The 18,771-nt window shown below is 39.6% G+C and overlaps 1 protein-coding gene across 7 annotated transcripts in view; it reads left to right on the forward strand.

The window, feature by feature from the left end:
- zc3h11a (zinc finger CCCH-type containing 11A) overlaps window positions 1-18,771 on the forward strand; it is a 100,377-nt gene that overhangs the window by 43,891 nt on the left and 37,715 nt on the right. For 5 of the 7 annotated variants that reach the window (XM_060910875.1, XM_060910874.1, XM_060910880.1 and 2 more), the window contains one exon: window positions 5,334-5,441. The exons of the other annotated variants lie outside the window; for them this stretch is intronic. In XM_060910875.1, coding sequence (XP_060766858.1) covers window positions 5,334-5,441 — 108 coding nt within the window. The remainder of the gene's footprint in view (window positions 1-5,333; window positions 5,442-18,771) is intronic. 7 annotated transcript variants of the gene reach the window in all.

Raw genomic sequence — 18,771 nt, forward strand, 5'->3', positions numbered from 1 at the left:
CTGTAGCTGTTTTTCCCCTCTCTGATTTTCCTCCTCAGTTCTCTCTGAACACACTTCATCTGCTCCCTGTCCCCCGTCTTAAAAGCTCTCCTTTTGTCCTTAAGGAGGGCCTTTATATCAGGGGTAATCCATGGTTTGTTGTTTGAAAACAGTCTTACTGTCTTGGTGGGTATGGTGGAGTCAACACAAAAGTTGATGTAGTCTGTGACACAGCTGGTGAGACTGTCCATGTCCTCCCCATGGTCCTCACAGAATACATCCCATACTGTGCTGTCAAAACAGTCCTTGAGAGCATCCATCGCCTCTTCCAACCATACCTTCCTTGTGTGCATAGTAACCTGTTGTTTGTGTACCATGGGCTTGTACACGGGGATGAGATGCACCAGGTCATGGTCAGATCTCCCCAGAGGGGGGAGGGGGGATGAAGTGTATGCCTCCTTAATGTTGGCAAAAAAGAGGTCTAGTGTTTTGTTCCCTCTAGTGTAGCAGGTGATATATTGAGTAAATGTTGGCAATGTGGCGGTTGGGGGGGGGCATGGTTAAAATCTCCCGTGATCAGAATGAGGGCTTGTGGATGCTGTGTTTGCAGTCTACTTACAGCTGAAAGGAGAACATCACGGGCCGAGTCTGCGTTAGCAGAGGGCGGGACGTACACTGCTATCGTGATGTGTGAGAGTTCCCTTGGCAAGTAGTATGGCCTAGTGCTAATGGCTAGTAGCTCAATGTCCACACTACACAGTTTTTCCTTGATGGTTATGTGCCCCGGATTACACCATCTGTCATTAACAAACACCGCCAGTCCCCCACCCTTTCTCTTGCCGCTGTCCCTTGTTCTATCGGCCCTTATAAGTTGAAACCCGTCCAGAGTAGCATTGGAGTCCGGTGTTAGCTCCGTTAGCCAAGTCTCAGTAAACAGGATCATGCTACACTGCCGGTATTCCCTCTGATGCTTCGTTAGCGCCGCTAGCTCATCCATCTTGTTGCAGATGGATCTCACGTTCCCGGTGATGATGGCAGGGAGGGTAGGCTTGAAGCGTTTCCTTTTACTGCGGCACATAACCCCCGAGCGGCAGCCTCTTCTCCTCCTTTTCAACTCGCGGGGGACATCGGGCCTGTAGCCGGTTAGCTTCCCAGCACCGCACAGGGCTAACAGCTGTTCCCGAGTGTAAACAATCGCATGTCCACTGCCGCTACCTGTTGAGTCGGCTTGCGAGGCGAGAAGGAGCAAAAGAAGCAGGGCCAGCACCACAGTCTTAGTATTCATAGTGTCCCAGGTAGAAAATAAAGTTAGTCCAGAGAATAATCCACACAGAGACGCCAGCGAAGCACTCAACAAACATAGTCATACAACTACACTCAGATCTGCTGCAACAGGCAGCCACCAGCGTGGGGCCATAAGCAATTGGAGATTACTGTAACAATTTTTGAAATCTACAGCCTAATATCTTTTATTTCCTTGAAACCTGACAGATTTTCAAAATGATCTCAAACCTGAAAGAGCATAGTGTACAGATTCTGCATATGCATTTGAAAGCTATTTTTCCATTCATTAAATTAACATTAAAGCAACACCTGTTGCGGTAATGATGCATGGGTTTCAGAAATGAGGTTGATTTTAGTAATGGGTATACTAAGACTAAGATCTATTTACAAACATACCCGCAAAATAAAAAAAAAAGTGGTGATGGTGTGTGTGTGTATGTATGTGTGTGTGTGTGTGTGTGTATATATATATATATATATATATATATATATATATATATATATAGTATGTGTGTGTGTGTGTGTGTATATATATATATATATATATATATGTATATATGTGTATATTTATGTATGTGTGTGTATGTATGTATATATGTGTGTATATATATATATATATATATATATATATATATATAAAGGAACGCAATGTCTTAAATTTAGTTCAGCTTGTATTTCATTGCAGACAGTATGAATTCAAGATATTTCATGTTTTGTCTGGCCAACCTCATTAGTGTGCTTGCAAAAGCACACTATTGTTCTTAAGTTTTATTTTTATTACTATTCGTTTTCACCCATTTTTTGGATCCATTACTCCTCCTAGGGCTTTCGAGATAGACACGGTTCCAAAGCTGAAACGTAGGGCCCGATCTGGGATGGTGTGCTTGTTAAAATGGTTGCACTACCCCTTGTCGTTCGTTCGGTATTCCCGTTTTTTGGCAAAATTCCATGTCATTGAAATGAATGGGAGTGATGACGTCATAAGGAGCGCCCCCACTCTAGACGTTAGAGCGCGAACAGCAGAAAAAAAAATTAAAACTGCGATTTTTACAGCCAAAATCCATGTTTTAAACCCTGTAAAACCTCTGAATTAAATTGAAAAACATATAAAAGGGTGGAGAGGAGATTTCACTGCTCAAAGCGCAGTGAAATCTCCCTTCAAAATGATGTGAAAGAGTGTGACGGGCTGAGCCGTGACGCTGACATAGCGCGCAGGCAGCCATTTGCCGGCATTTTTAAATCACTGCTGTCCTGTCGCTACATTCTTCATCTGTATAATCTTTGTCTAGTCTCAAAAAGTAAAATAATTCACACTGGCTGTTAACTTCATTTATTGGTTAAAACTTTTATTACAACTCTGGTAGCAATTCACTCACCAGGCATTCAAAACGTTCTTCCGTGTTGTTTGGGGAAACAGATGGACTGTTCCACTGGGGCGGGGGGAATAGAGGGGTTTCCCGGGTTCTTTGTGGGGCAGCCCATTGTGATGGGGGTGTTTTAGGGGTAATGACTTAAAAGCCATTTAGAGGGTTCAATAAGGTATTTTTGTGCATGTCAGTTATTGTATGTATTTTATACAATGTGAGAGAATGTGGCTTCATTTGAGCAAACACACTCCAGCAGTTTCTGCAGAGGAAATGCAATCTAGTTTCATTTGTTTTACATCCATTCCTATGTTTCAGGCTTACAGTACATTCCAAAATAGTTGGGATGGGGCAGTTTACAGCTAGTAATGAGGTAAAATAATTCAGTAATGTGATTTTGAAAGAGGTGATGTCAACAAGTGATTTTCATGACTTGGTACAAAATCAGTATCCAGCAAAGACCTAGTCTTTTGAAGAGTGAAGATGGGCCAAGGATCTCCAGTTTTTCAACAACTGTGTGAGGAAAATTATTGAAATGTTTAAAATCCATGTTCCTCAAAGAAAGGTAGGAAGGGATTTGGATATTTTAATATCCCCAATCCCACAGATGGCACTGCATTAAGGACTGTTTATCTGTAGCTAATATAGCCATATGGGCTCGGGATTACTTCCACAAACCTTTAAGAACTACAATACAGGACTTAATCCACAAATGCCAGTTAAAACTTTGCTGTGCAAAAAGGAAGCCTCATGTTAACTGTGTCCAGAAGCACTATTGAGCTCTCTGAGCTTGGAAGCATCTGGCATGGACCATCACACAGTGAAAACATGTATTGTGGTCAGACAAATCAGTATTCCCGATCTTTTATGGAAGAAATGGATGCTGTATGCTCTGGACCAAGGACCAGTGATGAAGGGTATCATCCAGACTATTACTAGCAACAAGTCCAAAAGCCAGGGTCAGTCATGGTATGGGGTTGTCGGTGTCCTTGGAAAAGGTAACTGAGACTTTGATGGCAGCATTTAATGCAGAAAAGTAAATTGAGATTTTAGTGCAGCACATGCTGCCTTCAAGATGTCTCTTCCAGGGATATTTTAAGACCATGCAAAACCACATTCTACACACATGACACAAGCATGGCTGCAGAAGAAGCAATTGCCTGACCCCTCTGTCAACAACAAAGAATGTGTGGTGAATTTTGAAATAAAATGACAGCAACGACCAGTACAACGTACTGTTGAAAACCTTAAGACCTGTTTGCAGGAAAAACAGGACAATAACACCTGAAATGCTTCATTACTTGGTTTCTTCAGTCCTGAAACATCTTATCTAATATGCGAAGGAATGGCAGTATTATAAAGTGGTAAATGCTTTACTGTCCCAACTTTTTTTTTTAAATGTATTGCAAGAATCAAAATTGAAATAAGTTCTTAGTTTGGGGGGGGAAAAAAACAAAATTTAATGAGGTAAAACATAAAAAAAATTATATTTAATCATTACTGCAGTAATATTTTAATGAATTTGAGTGACCAATACCGGCTAGCCTTTAGCATAGCTTGCAGCCCTTTTGCACTTCTCCCGCTTTTGTTTGCTGTCTGTCCGGTTGACCATGCTGATGCATATCCACTGATCCAGTGTCTGTTGCATCTTGCTTGGACATACAGTTGTGCTCATAAGTTTACATACCCTGGCAGAATTTTTGCTTTCTTGGCCTTTTTTCAGAGAATATGAATGATGACAAAAACTTTTTTCCCCACTCATGGTTAGTGGTTGGGTGAAGCCATTTATTGATAAACAACTGTGTTTTTTCTATTTTTAAACCATAATGACCACAAAAAACATCCAAATGACCCTGATCAAAAGTTTACATACCCCAGTTCTTAATACCGTGTATTGCCCCCTCTAACATCAATGACAGCCTGAAGTCTTTTGTGGTAGTTGTGGATGAGGCTCTTTATTTTCTCAGATGGTAAAGCTGCCCATTCTTCTTGACAAAAAGCCTCCAGTTCCTGTAAATTCCTGGGCTGTTTTGCATGAACTGCACGCTTGAGATCTCCCCAGAGTGGCTCAATGATATTGAGGTCAGGAGACTGAGATGGCCACTCCAGAACCTTCACTTTGTTCTGCTGTAGCCAATGACAGGTCGACTTGGCCTTTGCGTTTTGGATCGTTGTCATGTTGGAACGTCCAAGTACATCCCATGCGCAGCTTCCGGGCTGATGAGTGCAAATTTGCCTCCAGTATTTGCTGATAACGTGCTGCATTCATCTTTCCTTCAACTTTGACCAAGTTTCCTGTGCCTTTGTAGCTCACACATCCCCAAAACATCAGCGATCCACCTCCGTGCTTTACAGTAGGAATGGTGTTCCTTCCATCATAGGCCTTGTTGACACCTCTCCAAATGTAACGTTTATGGTTGTGGCCAAAAAGTTCAATTTTGGTCTCATCACTCCAAATTACCTTGTTCCAGAAGTTTTGAGGCTTGTCTCTGTGCTGTTTGGCGTATTGTAGGCGAGATACTTTGTGGCATTTGCCTGGTTTTAACAGAGCCCCTGATTTTCCATTTGTTAATCACAGTTTGAACACTGCTGACTGGCATTATCAATTCCTTGGATATCTTTTTGTATCCCTTTCCTGTTTTATACAGTTCAGCTACCTTTTCCCGCAGATCCGTTGACTATTCTTTTGCTTTCCCCATGACTCAGAATCCAGAAACGTCAGTGGCTGGATGAAAGATGCAAGAGTCTGTCTGGATCCCAGAAACTCACTCAGCTTTTATGCACACACACTGATTACAAGCAAACAGATCACAGGTGAGGATGTTACCTTTTAGTAGCCATTCAAACCCATTTGTGTCAACTTCTGTGCATGTTATCAGGCCAAAATCACCAGGGTATGTGAACTTTTGATCAGGGTCATTTGGATAGTTTCTGTTGTCATTATGATTTAAAAAGAGAAAAAACAGTCGTTTGACAATCAGTGGTTTCACCCAACCACTAAGCATAAGTGGAAAAGATATTTTTGTGTTATCATTCATATTCTCTGAAAAATGGTCAAAGAATCATAGATTCTGCCAGGGTATGTAAACTTATGAGCACAACTGTATAGGGGCCAACACAAAATACCTGACTTTCTTCCTGCTTCTCTACTCAATCGCTTGTCCCACCTCTGATACAACAGAAGAACTTTCCCAATCAACCTTTAACTGGTTGTGATTGAAAAATTGTGTTCTCTATTGCAATCATTGTTGTTCTTGAAATGGCACCACACTTCTCGGTTCACAGATTGACTTGGGGGGGGGGATACTGTTTGCCTTCAAATAACATACAACCCCAATTCCAAAAAAAATTGGGACAGTGTATAAAACATAAAAGTGGAGTGTGATATGCAAGCTTTTGCAATGGCGGTTCTAATCCTGGCATCGACGTATTTCTGAGCGGGTTGGGTTTGCCGCCCCCCCCCCCCCCCCCCCCCAATGTACCATAGAGCTATTCTTTCTCCCAGTCAGACAAAGACTAAGCTCAGACCTGCACAGGTCTCAAGATTTTGATGATAACTAAAGTCTCAAAGGAGAAGAGACTTGTAAAGTCTCTTTCCCACCTATTAATGACTTCAGACAACCAGGTCACAGGGATTGCCATCATGCCACAGCACCTCCATGGGTATTTTCCAAACCTGCCTTGGACCCATTTATTGATTTCAGACCAAAATCTCTTGGGATTTGATGTTTGAGTCTTCAAATTTAACATCTGTCATCTTTGGAAATGTCTATCAAATCTGTATCTTTTTATCAAACCTGCACTGACTGACTATTCTTAAAGACTTGTAAAAAATTTCTTTACAATCTTACCAAAACATTTAACCCTTTGGGGTCGAGAGCTTTGTCGGTGAAGCTTGGCAGGTTTAGAATGAGTAGGTCATGTATTTAGATAAATATCTATCTTTGCAAGTTTTTATCATACAAGCATGATAAACATATTGACAAACTTGACACTTTCCTATGTGCCCACACCGTCCCTCCCTCACCCCTCATACCACGTCTATCCTTGTTCACAGCCTTGTCACCTCCTGTATTGTCATCCTCTCCTTTTTGGCCTCCCTCACAAATCCCTCCATAAGCTTCAACTAGTCCAGAATGCAGCTGCTCGCATTATCTCCAAAACTCCCTCATTCCACCACATTACCCCTGTCCAGCAACAATTCCACTGGCTACCAGTTAAGTACAGAATTGATTTCAAAATTCTCCTTTACACAGGCCATCCACAATCTTGCCCCCCCCCCCCCCCCCATCTGTCAAATCTCCTCCATATCGAAACTTCCACCCGTTCGCTCAGATCCTCCTCTTCCACTCATCTTACCGTGCCCTCTGCCCGCCTTAGCACCATGGGGAGCAGAGCTTTCAGCCGCTCTGCTCCCAAACTCTGGAACTCCCTCCCACCTGATATCCATAACATTGACTCTGTTCCTCTTTTCAAATCTAGACTCAAAACTCACCTGTTCAAAATAGCCTATTCTTTGTAATTTGCATTGTTTTTCTCTTTTTTTCTTATTTTTGCTGTTTCGTTTCTATCTGCTGTTTAGCTTATTCCCTGTAAATTGCATTTTTTTTTTATTCTTGTAAAGTGTCCTTGAGTGTCATGAAAGGCACTTATAAATAAAATTTATTATTATTACTGCCAAATAATATATATTTTTAATTACCTATATTAGACAAAACAAAACTTGTCACCTTACTCAGTCACACCGGTGTCGGGGCGCTGAGTGCCCACTTAAGCATTCATTTTTTTTTTCTTTCCTCCGTGCTCTCACGGAAGGCAGTCGCATCTCTGCTCTCCTCTCCTCTCCTTTTTTTTTTTTTTTTCCTGCTTGTGCTCTTTGTTCGTCTCGTCTGCCTATACCTTTTTTTTTTTTTTTGAGAGACTCTCTCCGCATTGAATTTCTAAACTAAAAAAAGCATGGATTTGATAAACTGGTCTCCAAACGAAATTGACACAGTTTCTGGGTTCGGGGGAACCCACCTGTCCTGCCGGAACGTCTGTGGAGGACATTGAAGATATCTACCTATTCGGAACCATGATTACAGGACTTTTGCTCATTAGATTAGGCATTGCCCTGGTATATCGAGGAAATCGGACAACGGTGACAGCTGTTCAAAGCCCCACAAAGCTGCTCGATAGAATTGGAGTGGTGGGCAAAGCTGTTGGCACTCGGACTTGTGGACATTCAGAACTTTAACCACAAAATGGTTGTTATCTCGGAGCAGCTTTCAGCTTTTACAAAGAATACGTATTTCGGAGACCAAATGGAATTAAATTGAACAGAATGGACGAAATGGACAGATATGGACGAGTGGTGTGGACGTGTAAAGACTGCGTCTGTTTGAAAGACTAAACAATCTCTAGCTTATCGACATTCGGCTCCCTGAACAGCACTGGCCTTGATCAAGGCCGTTGCTGGAGTAACATTCCCCCAGAAGGTCACTGCTGGGAGACACACTCGCCGCATTCCTTCCCCAATTTTCCGCGGTCGCCGTTTTTCACCCCCAGTGTGACAAGCGGATACGTGACCAGCGCCGTTTGCATGGCTGCAGGAGCGGACGGCTGCTTGCTTGCGCTGGGTTACCTCTACCTCCTCCCCTCCCCTCAAGTCACATGTTTCAAAGTGTACTTGTGTTATTGTGTGCTTTTGCGGAGGTTTTTAAATGTTCCCACACTGTACTCCTGATAGGAACATAGTGGGGGGGGGTGTTCTTTTTTCCCTCATCTTTCCTTCTTATCTTTTTCTTTTATCCCTGTCTTCCTGTCCTGTTCCCCCTCTGTAAGGACAGGTTGATGGTCAATTTCACTGGTAACAGTGACAATAAAGGGTTCATTCATTCATAAGACTATTCACATGGTAATGGCATGATAATCGCTTTCACTCTTTGGGTTTCGATTGGTTTCTCTTTTGCAGTGGGAACGCCCACTGTAAACAGAATAAAATGTTAGCCATAGTTTAGGCTGTTTGGAGGTAAAACTTGAGATGGCGCGTGGATTTTATGCACTTCGGATGATTTAAGACAGCAATTCATGATTCAGGACAGCAATTCTATTCAGTCTTGAGAACTGCAACATTGATGATGTGGTGGTGGGTTTTTTTTAAATTTTTTTTAAACTTCGACCTGATCTGGCCGGAGATCAACTTGAGTAAGTGTAAATATTTCTTCTATTTCTCATGAGCATATCGGTTGATATGTGTGCAGTGTAATGCATACACAGGAAAAATAACTGAGCAATTTTTCCAGATTTAAAAGTATTCTCCTCAAAAATAGTTAATTTTGCTCTACTTTGAGTTGAGGGAGTAAAATTAGGAATTGAAGTGGGAGCAAAATTAGAGTAATTGTGTAAGAGTAAGAGTTGGTTGTGGCTCTGAACTGTGTAAAATATCACGAGTTAATTTCAAGACACACTGAAGTCAAATACCAGATAAATGAAGCTGTTGTAAAAAGCAGTTTTAGAACTGTGTTGGAGTGTGTAAAAAAACATTACCTTACCCATCATGACGAACCGTTTTGATCACTTGACCTGATGGGATTAAGAGTTGGCAGTGGGAGGGGTATTCACTCTTCTCATTGAATGGAATTTTTTTCTCTTCTCATTGAATAGCCCTACCACTCCCAACCCTTTATCCCAAAGCAATAGGACATAAATTTTTTGATGGCTAGTCAGTTGTCTAAATCAATGGAGCAGATTTAAGTTTTTGTGCTTGATGCATTCCTAAGACTGAACAGAATCACCTCAAGTGATCAAAATGGTTCGTCACAGTGGGTAAGGTAATGTTTTGGGGGTTTTTTTCACAAATTCCAACAGTTTTCAAACTGCTTTGCACACCAGCTTCATTTATCTATTTTTAAAAGTACAATCATGACATGCTACATAGAAATTATTGTACCTGAACTTGTGCTGAATACAAAAAGTCATATGACTTTGAAAATGCTGCTTAGGTTTGTTGAAATTGACAACAAAATCAGAGTATGCTAAAATCATTAGAGTGCCAGCAAATACCCTCAGACCTCAGAGCGTTAAGGAACTTATTTTCTGCTTCATGCATAGATTACCATAATTCTTTTAAGGGTTGTTTTACAATCAGGGTACGCAAGCTAAAAATCACATTTAACACTTATCTTCAATATCAAAAGGCTTGACTAAATAAACTTGGTTGTTTATTGTAGCCCTGTGATGGCTCTATTTACCATGCAAAAAAAAAATTGGTGATAACATTATTTTTGGTGAATGTATGGCAATATATGTCATATTTAGCAAAATTACTCATGTCATTTAGAAAAAGTGCTTTTTTGACCACAGGTAGCTCCAAAATGGATGCACTTAAATCATTCTTTATACCATAAAACAAATATTTGGTTCCATATCATTGGAAACATAGTTAAGTTTTAATGTTGAATGCCAGTAAGTTTTCAGACTATTTTGATCAAATTAGTATGTAATTGTGTCAAAAAAAAAAAAGTCCTCTCCGAGACAGCTAATTTTTCAATATAAAATAACATGTAGCTAAAATGATTATTTTCATCCTAAAATGTGGTCAAGATATTGGGACATAAATATTAGAGACAACTAACACAAAGCTTACAGCCTTATATTTAAAAGCACTATGGAAGTAGTGGATTCTGAATTGTCAAAAAAAAATGTCCTCTCCAAGAATCACTTCATTTGTCTCTCCCATCTTATAGCAGGTTACACAAAACTACCATGCGGCAAAAAATTACCTGAAATCTGTTCTTTAACTTGTCCTTCACTTAAAAACTGGTACAAGAACCAGTTTGAATCAATTTGAATTTTGGACTCCTGTGACACAAACTTTGTACCCTGATTGTAAAACAACCCTTAACTCTTTGTTCCAATAACCTTTTTTTAAATTAAATAACTTTCGGATTATAATTGTCTCCAGCTTTATCAACTTTTTCTTCTTTAATCAGTTTACAAAGGCTATCATACCAGTTATCCAAGCTTTTTTGTTCTTTAAAGAAAGATTGTACATCATTCATTTTCAAAAGAGTTGATTGTTGTAAACCAGAAGATAAGAAGTTAGCTGGTAAAGTCCTGCTGACTGTCTGTTTTTATTTTTTTGTGGAAGAAGTTATGTGACTCTCCTGAAGGGCTACATAATAATGAGCCACAGTCTTTTATTAAAAAAAATTAACAGTCAAGAATTATCTGGCGTTCTCCTTTTTTCAGGGATGAAAGTCTTCTGGAAATCCGGATATTTGACGAAAATCTCTGGTTTTCCGAATGGAGAAATTTATTTTTCGGATTTTTCGCGTTCCTAGATGCGGCGAAATACTTCGCATCGTCCTTGCATGGGCACGGTCCTTAAATAGCCCAAACATAGTTCATTGATTTTAAAGACAGGTGTTCTTTGTTAACGGAGCGCGTGCCGGAGCTCAAGCGTGCCTTCAGGTGCGCGTGCTAAGGCGCGCAGGACTGTGACACCATTCTGCGCAAGCACAACACAATCGCACTAGAAAGCATGTTCGAGCTGCCAGTGTAGCTGCAGTCTTTTTAGTTGCAAATTACGAGTATTTTCTCGTTATTAATTCACCATGTCAAAACAAGCAAAACTTTCCTTCTCCTTTCAACATGAAGAGAAGTAAGCAATTTATTATACATTTTTTTCCATCAAAGTTGCATTTTGTGGTTTCGAAGCTAAGTTTTAGTGCCGTTTCTAGAGCACAACATCAAGAAAACGTGGAAGAAACAGCAATAATGGAAGAGCCGGTTTCTAAGCTGCCTAACACTAGCAATGGTAATTATTTTTTGTTACATAATGTACTCAGGCTGCCAGTGTGTGAGACACACACCCTACGCCCCTGATTTATATGAGAAATTTGGTATTTATTGGTGTGTTTTAAATTTACAGACAATATGAACTAATGTAAACAATTGGCTTCAACTCGCATAAATATGAATTGGAAATTTTTAGTTCACTTTAGCTTATGCAAACGCACAACTCTACTAAAAGATTGATAAACGAGGCTCAATGTCCCCAACATTGAAACCTGAAAGCTTTAGAAACTCTAACAGACCTTTACTTTTTAACAGTACTGTTTTGGGATTTTGCTGAGTTTACCTTCAACTGTCTGATTTTTTTCAAAGTAATGAACTGTGTAGCCAGGAAAATCACCGCGTTTTCTAAATGCACTCCTGAAAATTACTCATTAACTAGGGGAATTAAATTTGATATTTTTGACATGTTAATCATTAATGTACATGAAAGAAAAAGGCTTAAAAGTTATAACTTGTTTTAGTGAAAATAAGTACTAAAATGCACTAGAATGCAGGGTTTTGCATGTTATTTTATTAAAATATTTTCGGGGGAGCCCCCCCCCCCCCCCCCCCCCAATATCTTAGTTTGACTTTCAAAAGTTCAGGGTTTTTTTTTTTTTTTCTTTGCTCCACTTTCATCTCTATTTTTTCTCCAACTAGAGCCATACAGTTTGCAGATTTAATTAATTGATTTTGGAGTAATACTTAAAAGGAGTCACAAATCTGTAGGCAGTCATATGGTATATAGTCAAGCACAGCTTTAACCTTGACAGATACAGATGTATATCACTCAAAGGACATATCCTTCCATTTACAATACATAGCTTTGATTCTTGTAAAAAATTCAGTCGTTGATTCTCCATGCTTGTTTACAGAACTATTCAAAGAGACTCTAGGGGGCATCTTATCCACTTCTTTTAAATAATCAAAGGCACTTATCCTGCTATTGAAATCTTCAGACAATTGCCTCCTGAACATACATAAATGTCTCAAAAGATGATTAAAAGAGAAGAAAACCCATTTTTAAAATGCATTTATGATAACTTATGATATAAACTAACGATTCATGTGAAAAATTGAAAATGAGGAGCTCACACAAGATATCCATCTCCAAAAGTCAGTTTCTATGCAGAATGGACGATTTCATGGAGGCCACCATTGAAAATATTTTAACCAATCAGAAAAATCCCCGGATCGTTTCCGACAGTGCTCTAACATCATTTGGGTGCAAGACATGGAAGCTGCCCCTGGCTGGAGAAACTTTCATTAAAAGTTTATATGGGGGGAAAAAAAACCAACTGAGCTTCCATTTCTCTAACAAAAAAGTGGAGGGGGAAAGATAATACTGATGTTACTGATGAACAGTGAGGGAATAGTGAACAGCTGATCTACTCATATGTGACTGAATAGGGAAGGTAACTTTTCATATTCAGGGCTTGAAATTCATATATTTTTTTCACCAGCCAGCCGGACTAGTTACCTTCCAAAGTAACTAGCCAAACAGAAAATCAGCTAGCCAAAATTTGTTCATGTATGAATTTTACTTCTGTCAAAAACAACACAAAAGAGAGTAGTTACCATTGTTCATGACTAATGTGCATTTATTTCAAGACCTGAGTATTTTGATACTGTTTTTTTTTTTTTTATTATTTGTACACTTTACAAACTGGCATTTGCTGTTCCACGTCCTCCTCGCGATATCCAAAAAAATGCCAGATGACTGACCCCTCACTAGTTCTTTTAGGAACCAATTCGTCCGCTTCCATTTTTAATTTGTCACTGAAATTAACAGAGCTTACACAGTAGCCTATGCAACACCAGCGATTGCACAAACTGAGTCAGCGCTGTAAACCGAAACTAGAAAATCTTCCCACAAGTCCCTTTCAGCACCTAGATGTCGCCCGGGATTGGTTGGCGAGTGCATGACGTTTTTTTTTTTTTTTTTTTTTTTACCCTTAGGCAGCCTCTCGTGTTACTGCCTGAGGGACAGTGAGAAAACCACTGGAAAAGGTTTTAAACAAACGCAACAAACATGAAACAAACGCAAGTTGGCAGATGACCATAAAATACTCAATAGTTACAATGTAATAATTTTATGTATCTCTCACAGAATTTTCGGAGATATATAGAGTATATTCGATATATCTCTCAGCCCTAGTCTGAATCTTCGCTTCATATATATTTTTTTTATTTTCAACTAGCCGGCCAGGCTGGCTAGTGACAGGAATTACCCGACAAATGACAAATTAAGTCGCCTCGGGCGACCGGACCACCGCGAATTTCGAGCCCTGATATTTATATCCCCAGTACAAGTAGTACTGCCATGACAGCCTCATTTTGCAGACTGTAACCCTGTTAGACTACCTACAAACAGATCTGCATATAATCTGACTTACCTAAATCTGTTGAAGAGGCAAGTACGTGAGTTTGTACACATTCCTGGCAGCATAAGCACACTTGGCATGCTCTCGACTTATTCATGAAAAACTTTGTCACGACGTCACCAGGCTAGCCTATCGTAATTACCGTAGTAGACAGTCCAACCCCCTCGGCAACGCAGAAAGAGGGTAAACAAATATTGCTTTACGCAGCTCGTGTGCTCGGAACATTTTGAAGAAAATTGTTTCACTCAAACAACTCTGATGCACCGGCATTAGGGATACTGTACGAGCCAGCGCTGAATCCAGATGCAGTTCCCACAATCTTCAGCCAAAAACAAACGACAACACGGTCAGTAGTCCGCAGAAGAGAAGTTCAAAGGGTAAGAAAACACTTTTTATGGCTTCCCTAACTTTTTTTTTTATTAAGTATGATATGTTTTGAGTTTCTTTGGGCATAAATGTAATAATTGCTGATGCTAAGCAGCTTGATGTTTGTTGGGTGTCTTGCTTTGATTGTGTTGTCAGAAAAGCCTCGGTAATGACTGACTAAAACGACTCTATTGTTCACTTGTGTGTAACCAGTTGATATGGTTATGGTTTTCATCATCGTTATTTGTCTCATTGTCCGAAATACTCGAGGAAATCAGTGAAGAGATGTCACTGGCGCTATGGTCCATTTTGTCGAATATGGCTGTGTATTGTAAGTGACGTCACACTTTACAGAAACCATTCGGAGTTCTTTTAGTTCTACAGGAATTTGTTTGTGGAATAGCCTGCCTCGATCACTGCAATCTAGTCAAACACGTGATCATTTTAAGAAACAGGTGAAAGTTTTTATGGAGTAAATTTCAAACCCAGTTTTATGATGTCTGTGTATATAACAACTTTTTAATCATTTTGGTGCCATTTCTGTAATCTAGTTGTACTGTGATAGCATTTTTTTTTGACTCATTTATACAATTTTTGTCAATTTGTTATCTCTTATATTTTGTTTCCTGTTGTCATCAAGAGGACCACATTGGAAATAAGTGTATTTTATACTTTGTGTTATCCTCGTGCTATTTATATTGTATCTTTTTACATGTATGAATTTTACCAAATAAATCCATACCATACCAGCAGCTCAGGTGTTTCTGGTTATATTTCCGCCTATTTTCATACAAGTGCATCTTCCTGTAATGTTCACATGAATCCTGTATAGTAAAGCAGTGTTTGTTTACCCTCTTTCTGCGTTGCCACGGGGGTTGGACTGCCTACTGCAGTAATTACGGTAGGCTAGCTTGGGGACATCTTGAGTTTTTCATGAATGAGTCGAGAGCATGCTAACGAGTAGTATAACGCATAGTTTCAGCCTCGTTTTACAGGTAGAGTTCAGGTTTGCCCATAAGTCAGGGTTGCAGCTCATTAATACACTTTCAGATGTATAGTGAAAAAATTAAGTCACCTTAGTAGACCTTTCACTTGGCCCCTTCAGTACTGAAGTATACACTCAGCCTTGAGCCCAAATAACGTCATGCAACGCCCTTTCAACAGGCAACAAGGCAGCCTCCTGGTGGCATTAGAGCAGCGATACAAAAACGCTCATAACCTTCTTATAAATGGTCAAACGTGCCTGAAACTTATCTTGCGGCCTCTCAATATTACAAGCTACCAACCCATGCATGTATTTACTTTGCGTTTTCTATTCCTTTAAAGAAGAACGAGGCATCCTTGCCCCATACTGAAGTTTCAGGTAGTTGGTAAAAACAAATGTATATCCTGATTTCAAATGCAGAAATTTCAAACCTAAAATACCTGTTTATAACATCAATTCTGTATCGTTCCAACAAATCTTTAAAACATAAACCAACTCCCCCTGAACTTTTGGGGCCATTAGTGTTTTACTGTATTATATCCAAACCAAATATCAAGGGTAGTTCTTTGGTAACAGAATTACATTCACAGCAAAATGTGGTAACTTTTTTGTTGCAGTACTCAAGATGATGGTATTAAATAAAAATTTCACACTCGATGGGGTATCATCTGACCCTAAAAAAGCATAGAAAAATTGGCTATGTTTAACTCTGAACACAATCTTTTATGAGGAAAGAAAAATCAGCAACGGAATTTCTTAAGATCCAAAACAAGATTTCTCTGAAGCTACATTGCTGTAATTGGAATGATGAGTTTTCAATATGGTTTTCAGCACGGGCGATTGCTCTAAGACAACGAGGGAGGCTCAGCCTCCTCTAAAAATGATGAACATCGTGTAGGATGAATTGCGCTAGGCTTATGTTATAGCCGACCTTATGACATTGCTATTTCAGATTCAGAATCATAGAAATATATGTGCTCAACCCAACTACAGTGCGAAATCATTCCGTTATAACTTTCCGCAGTTCGCCTAATGTGTGCGTGAGTTCTTCCCCCTCGTGACAGCGCGATGCAGCCCAGCCTCAGTGCACTTCAATGGCATTTGGGAGCTATGCGCTTGTCAATCTCAAAATGCAAGACGGTTCTTGGACAAATACTGCGAAAATGCCCGCCCACGGAGTCTCACGGACTCCCAGCCTCAGTGGACATCAACGGCATTTGGGAGCTATGCGCTTGTCAATCTCAAAATGCAAGATGGTTATTGGACAAATACTGCGAAAATGCCCGCCCATGGACTCCCAGCCTCACAGTGGGAGGGACATGGCAGTTTCCGCAAGGAGACTGGGTGATTGGTGAAAGCGACCGGATATTTTCTTTGATTGACAGCTTGTTTCAACTATAGACAGGCAGTGGTGAATTTCAGTTCAGTCCCATGCGGATTCGCGAGTGGTGTGGTGTATTGTAAGAGATCAGCTTACATTTCGATTTCATTCATTACATACGGTTTCTACCAGCTTTTTTAGTTTGTATATATTTTCATTGTAAATAAAGTGTAAATATAGTGTTGTCAAGTTTGCTATCTTAGTTCCAGAAATTTCATTTGAGTGACCGAACTTGAGGGGGCTAGTCAGCTAGCAAGAAAGCTGCGCACGGATGCCAAGCATTACTGATTTAATTTTGGCGAAGCCATTTGCCAGTCTTCCTTTCGAGGAAAAAATTAAAATTAAAGAGCAGGGTAGACCAACGCCTCAAATTGACTTGGTGAAAAAGGTAGGGAATAATACTTGTTCCTTTCAGCTCTCCTGGTACGAGAAAGTGAATTGGCTAACAGCAAGTGACCCACATCAACAACAGTAAATAGGCTACTTTAGTAATATGTCATGGATGGACCAAAAATATAGAATCTATTTAAAATGTTTATGCTAAGTATATTATATTGGAATATATATTTTTCTGGATATGAATTAAACACAGCTACAATTTGGAAAACATTTTTAAACAAAAACACAGCCGAGAACATTTCACACTACAGACCTGGATTAAAAGTGAAGGGTTATCAAAATTGTCAATAAAACATTTCTCAGTCAAAATAAGTAAAATATAGGGAAAGTGTCATTGAATGAAATGTGTGGCACCCAGCTCTGTTTGGCTCCCCAAGGTCAGTGCTTGTGCCTATTCCAGAACACTCTGCTGTTACTGCTGAGGTTCCTGACAAAGAGCTGCTTTCAATAATCAATTTTTAAACAATATGCCACAATTTTAAAATATAAAATGTTAAAATATACCCCCCCAAACACCACCATCATGTATATTGGACAGTAGGCTAATGGGCCAAAAGAACCTGTTATTTCAGTTTGTGACCCTGCCAACAATCAGCCAGATCAGAGGCAAGAGTATGGGCAAAACTGATGTGTTTTTTCTTTTAAAATCTGGAAATATCGTAACCGACCAGCCTCCCCTGTTTGAAAGACTACCAGCCGCCACTGGTTTTCAGTACATTTTACCTTGGATTCCATACCTTAGCAATATAACTGAGCTGACAACGCAGTCTTAATAATTTCATAATTTTGGTCTCTCGGCTGAAAAATTGCCCATTACCTTCCAGATCAATTACTTCATCAAACAAAGGTCTCCTTCAACGAAATTATATCCGGTTTCAAATGATGCAGAATAACAGATCTTAACTTGGTTTCCTACAGTCCATCCATTAACATTCCAGTGTGCTAGAGTAATGGAGTCCTGAGTATGATGGGCCCAAGCATTAGTTCATCTTATGTAATCTGAAATGCAGCGCAAATGATCCTCATCCCATTTCACAATGTGCCCATTACCTGTTACAACAAAGTCTTTCCCCGATGGGATGGTATGAAGATTCAAGTCCAACAGTCTCCACATGTGATTTTTGTCAAGCGAATATGCACCTTGTTGTATCGATCATTATTCTGTAGTTTATGCTTCCTTCTCAATCATGCCACTTTATCTGTATCCTAACCTGGACTGGTCCACATCCTCTTGACTTCAACCTCTCTACTGCAACTAGGCTGGGCACGGAGTTGCACCCCAGCCCCTCCAACAGCAGCCTGTACACTGTCTCCTCCACCTTTTCCCCTTCCTCAAGAGAGGCCAAAGACCATTTTTCTGGTTTGAATTCTGTTGTAGCCGTTTTCCTGATGTTTGGTTCTATCTACTCATTACAAGCCATCAATATTCCAATTTCAACATCCAAACTGTTCTGCATCTCCAGAGTTGTTTTTCTCAATTTCCATTTTAAGAGCATATTGATTCTCTTTTACAAGTTTTATCATCGAATCATGAAAACTATCAAATTTACTATTACGATTGGTCTATGGATGAATATAAACTTCTAATCTTTTCATCAGGCAACATCTCCAGGTTATCATTTAATTCCAACAATATGTTCAGTTGGGTTTTTTCCTTTTTTTTTAAATATATAAATTTCTTGAGTGATTATCTGATTCTCATTTGATTCCATGTTTTTATCAGCGTTGCTTTATAGTCTTCACACTTCATTTTTGCATAATAATTGCAGATTCTTCAAATAAATTGGACAAAATAAAACTGACTTTTTG

Source organism: Neoarius graeffei, chromosome 26 (assembly GCF_027579695.1).
Source record: "Neoarius graeffei isolate fNeoGra1 chromosome 26, fNeoGra1.pri, whole genome shotgun sequence".
Classification (NCBI taxonomy): domain Eukaryota; kingdom Metazoa; phylum Chordata; class Actinopteri; order Siluriformes; family Ariidae; genus Neoarius; species Neoarius graeffei.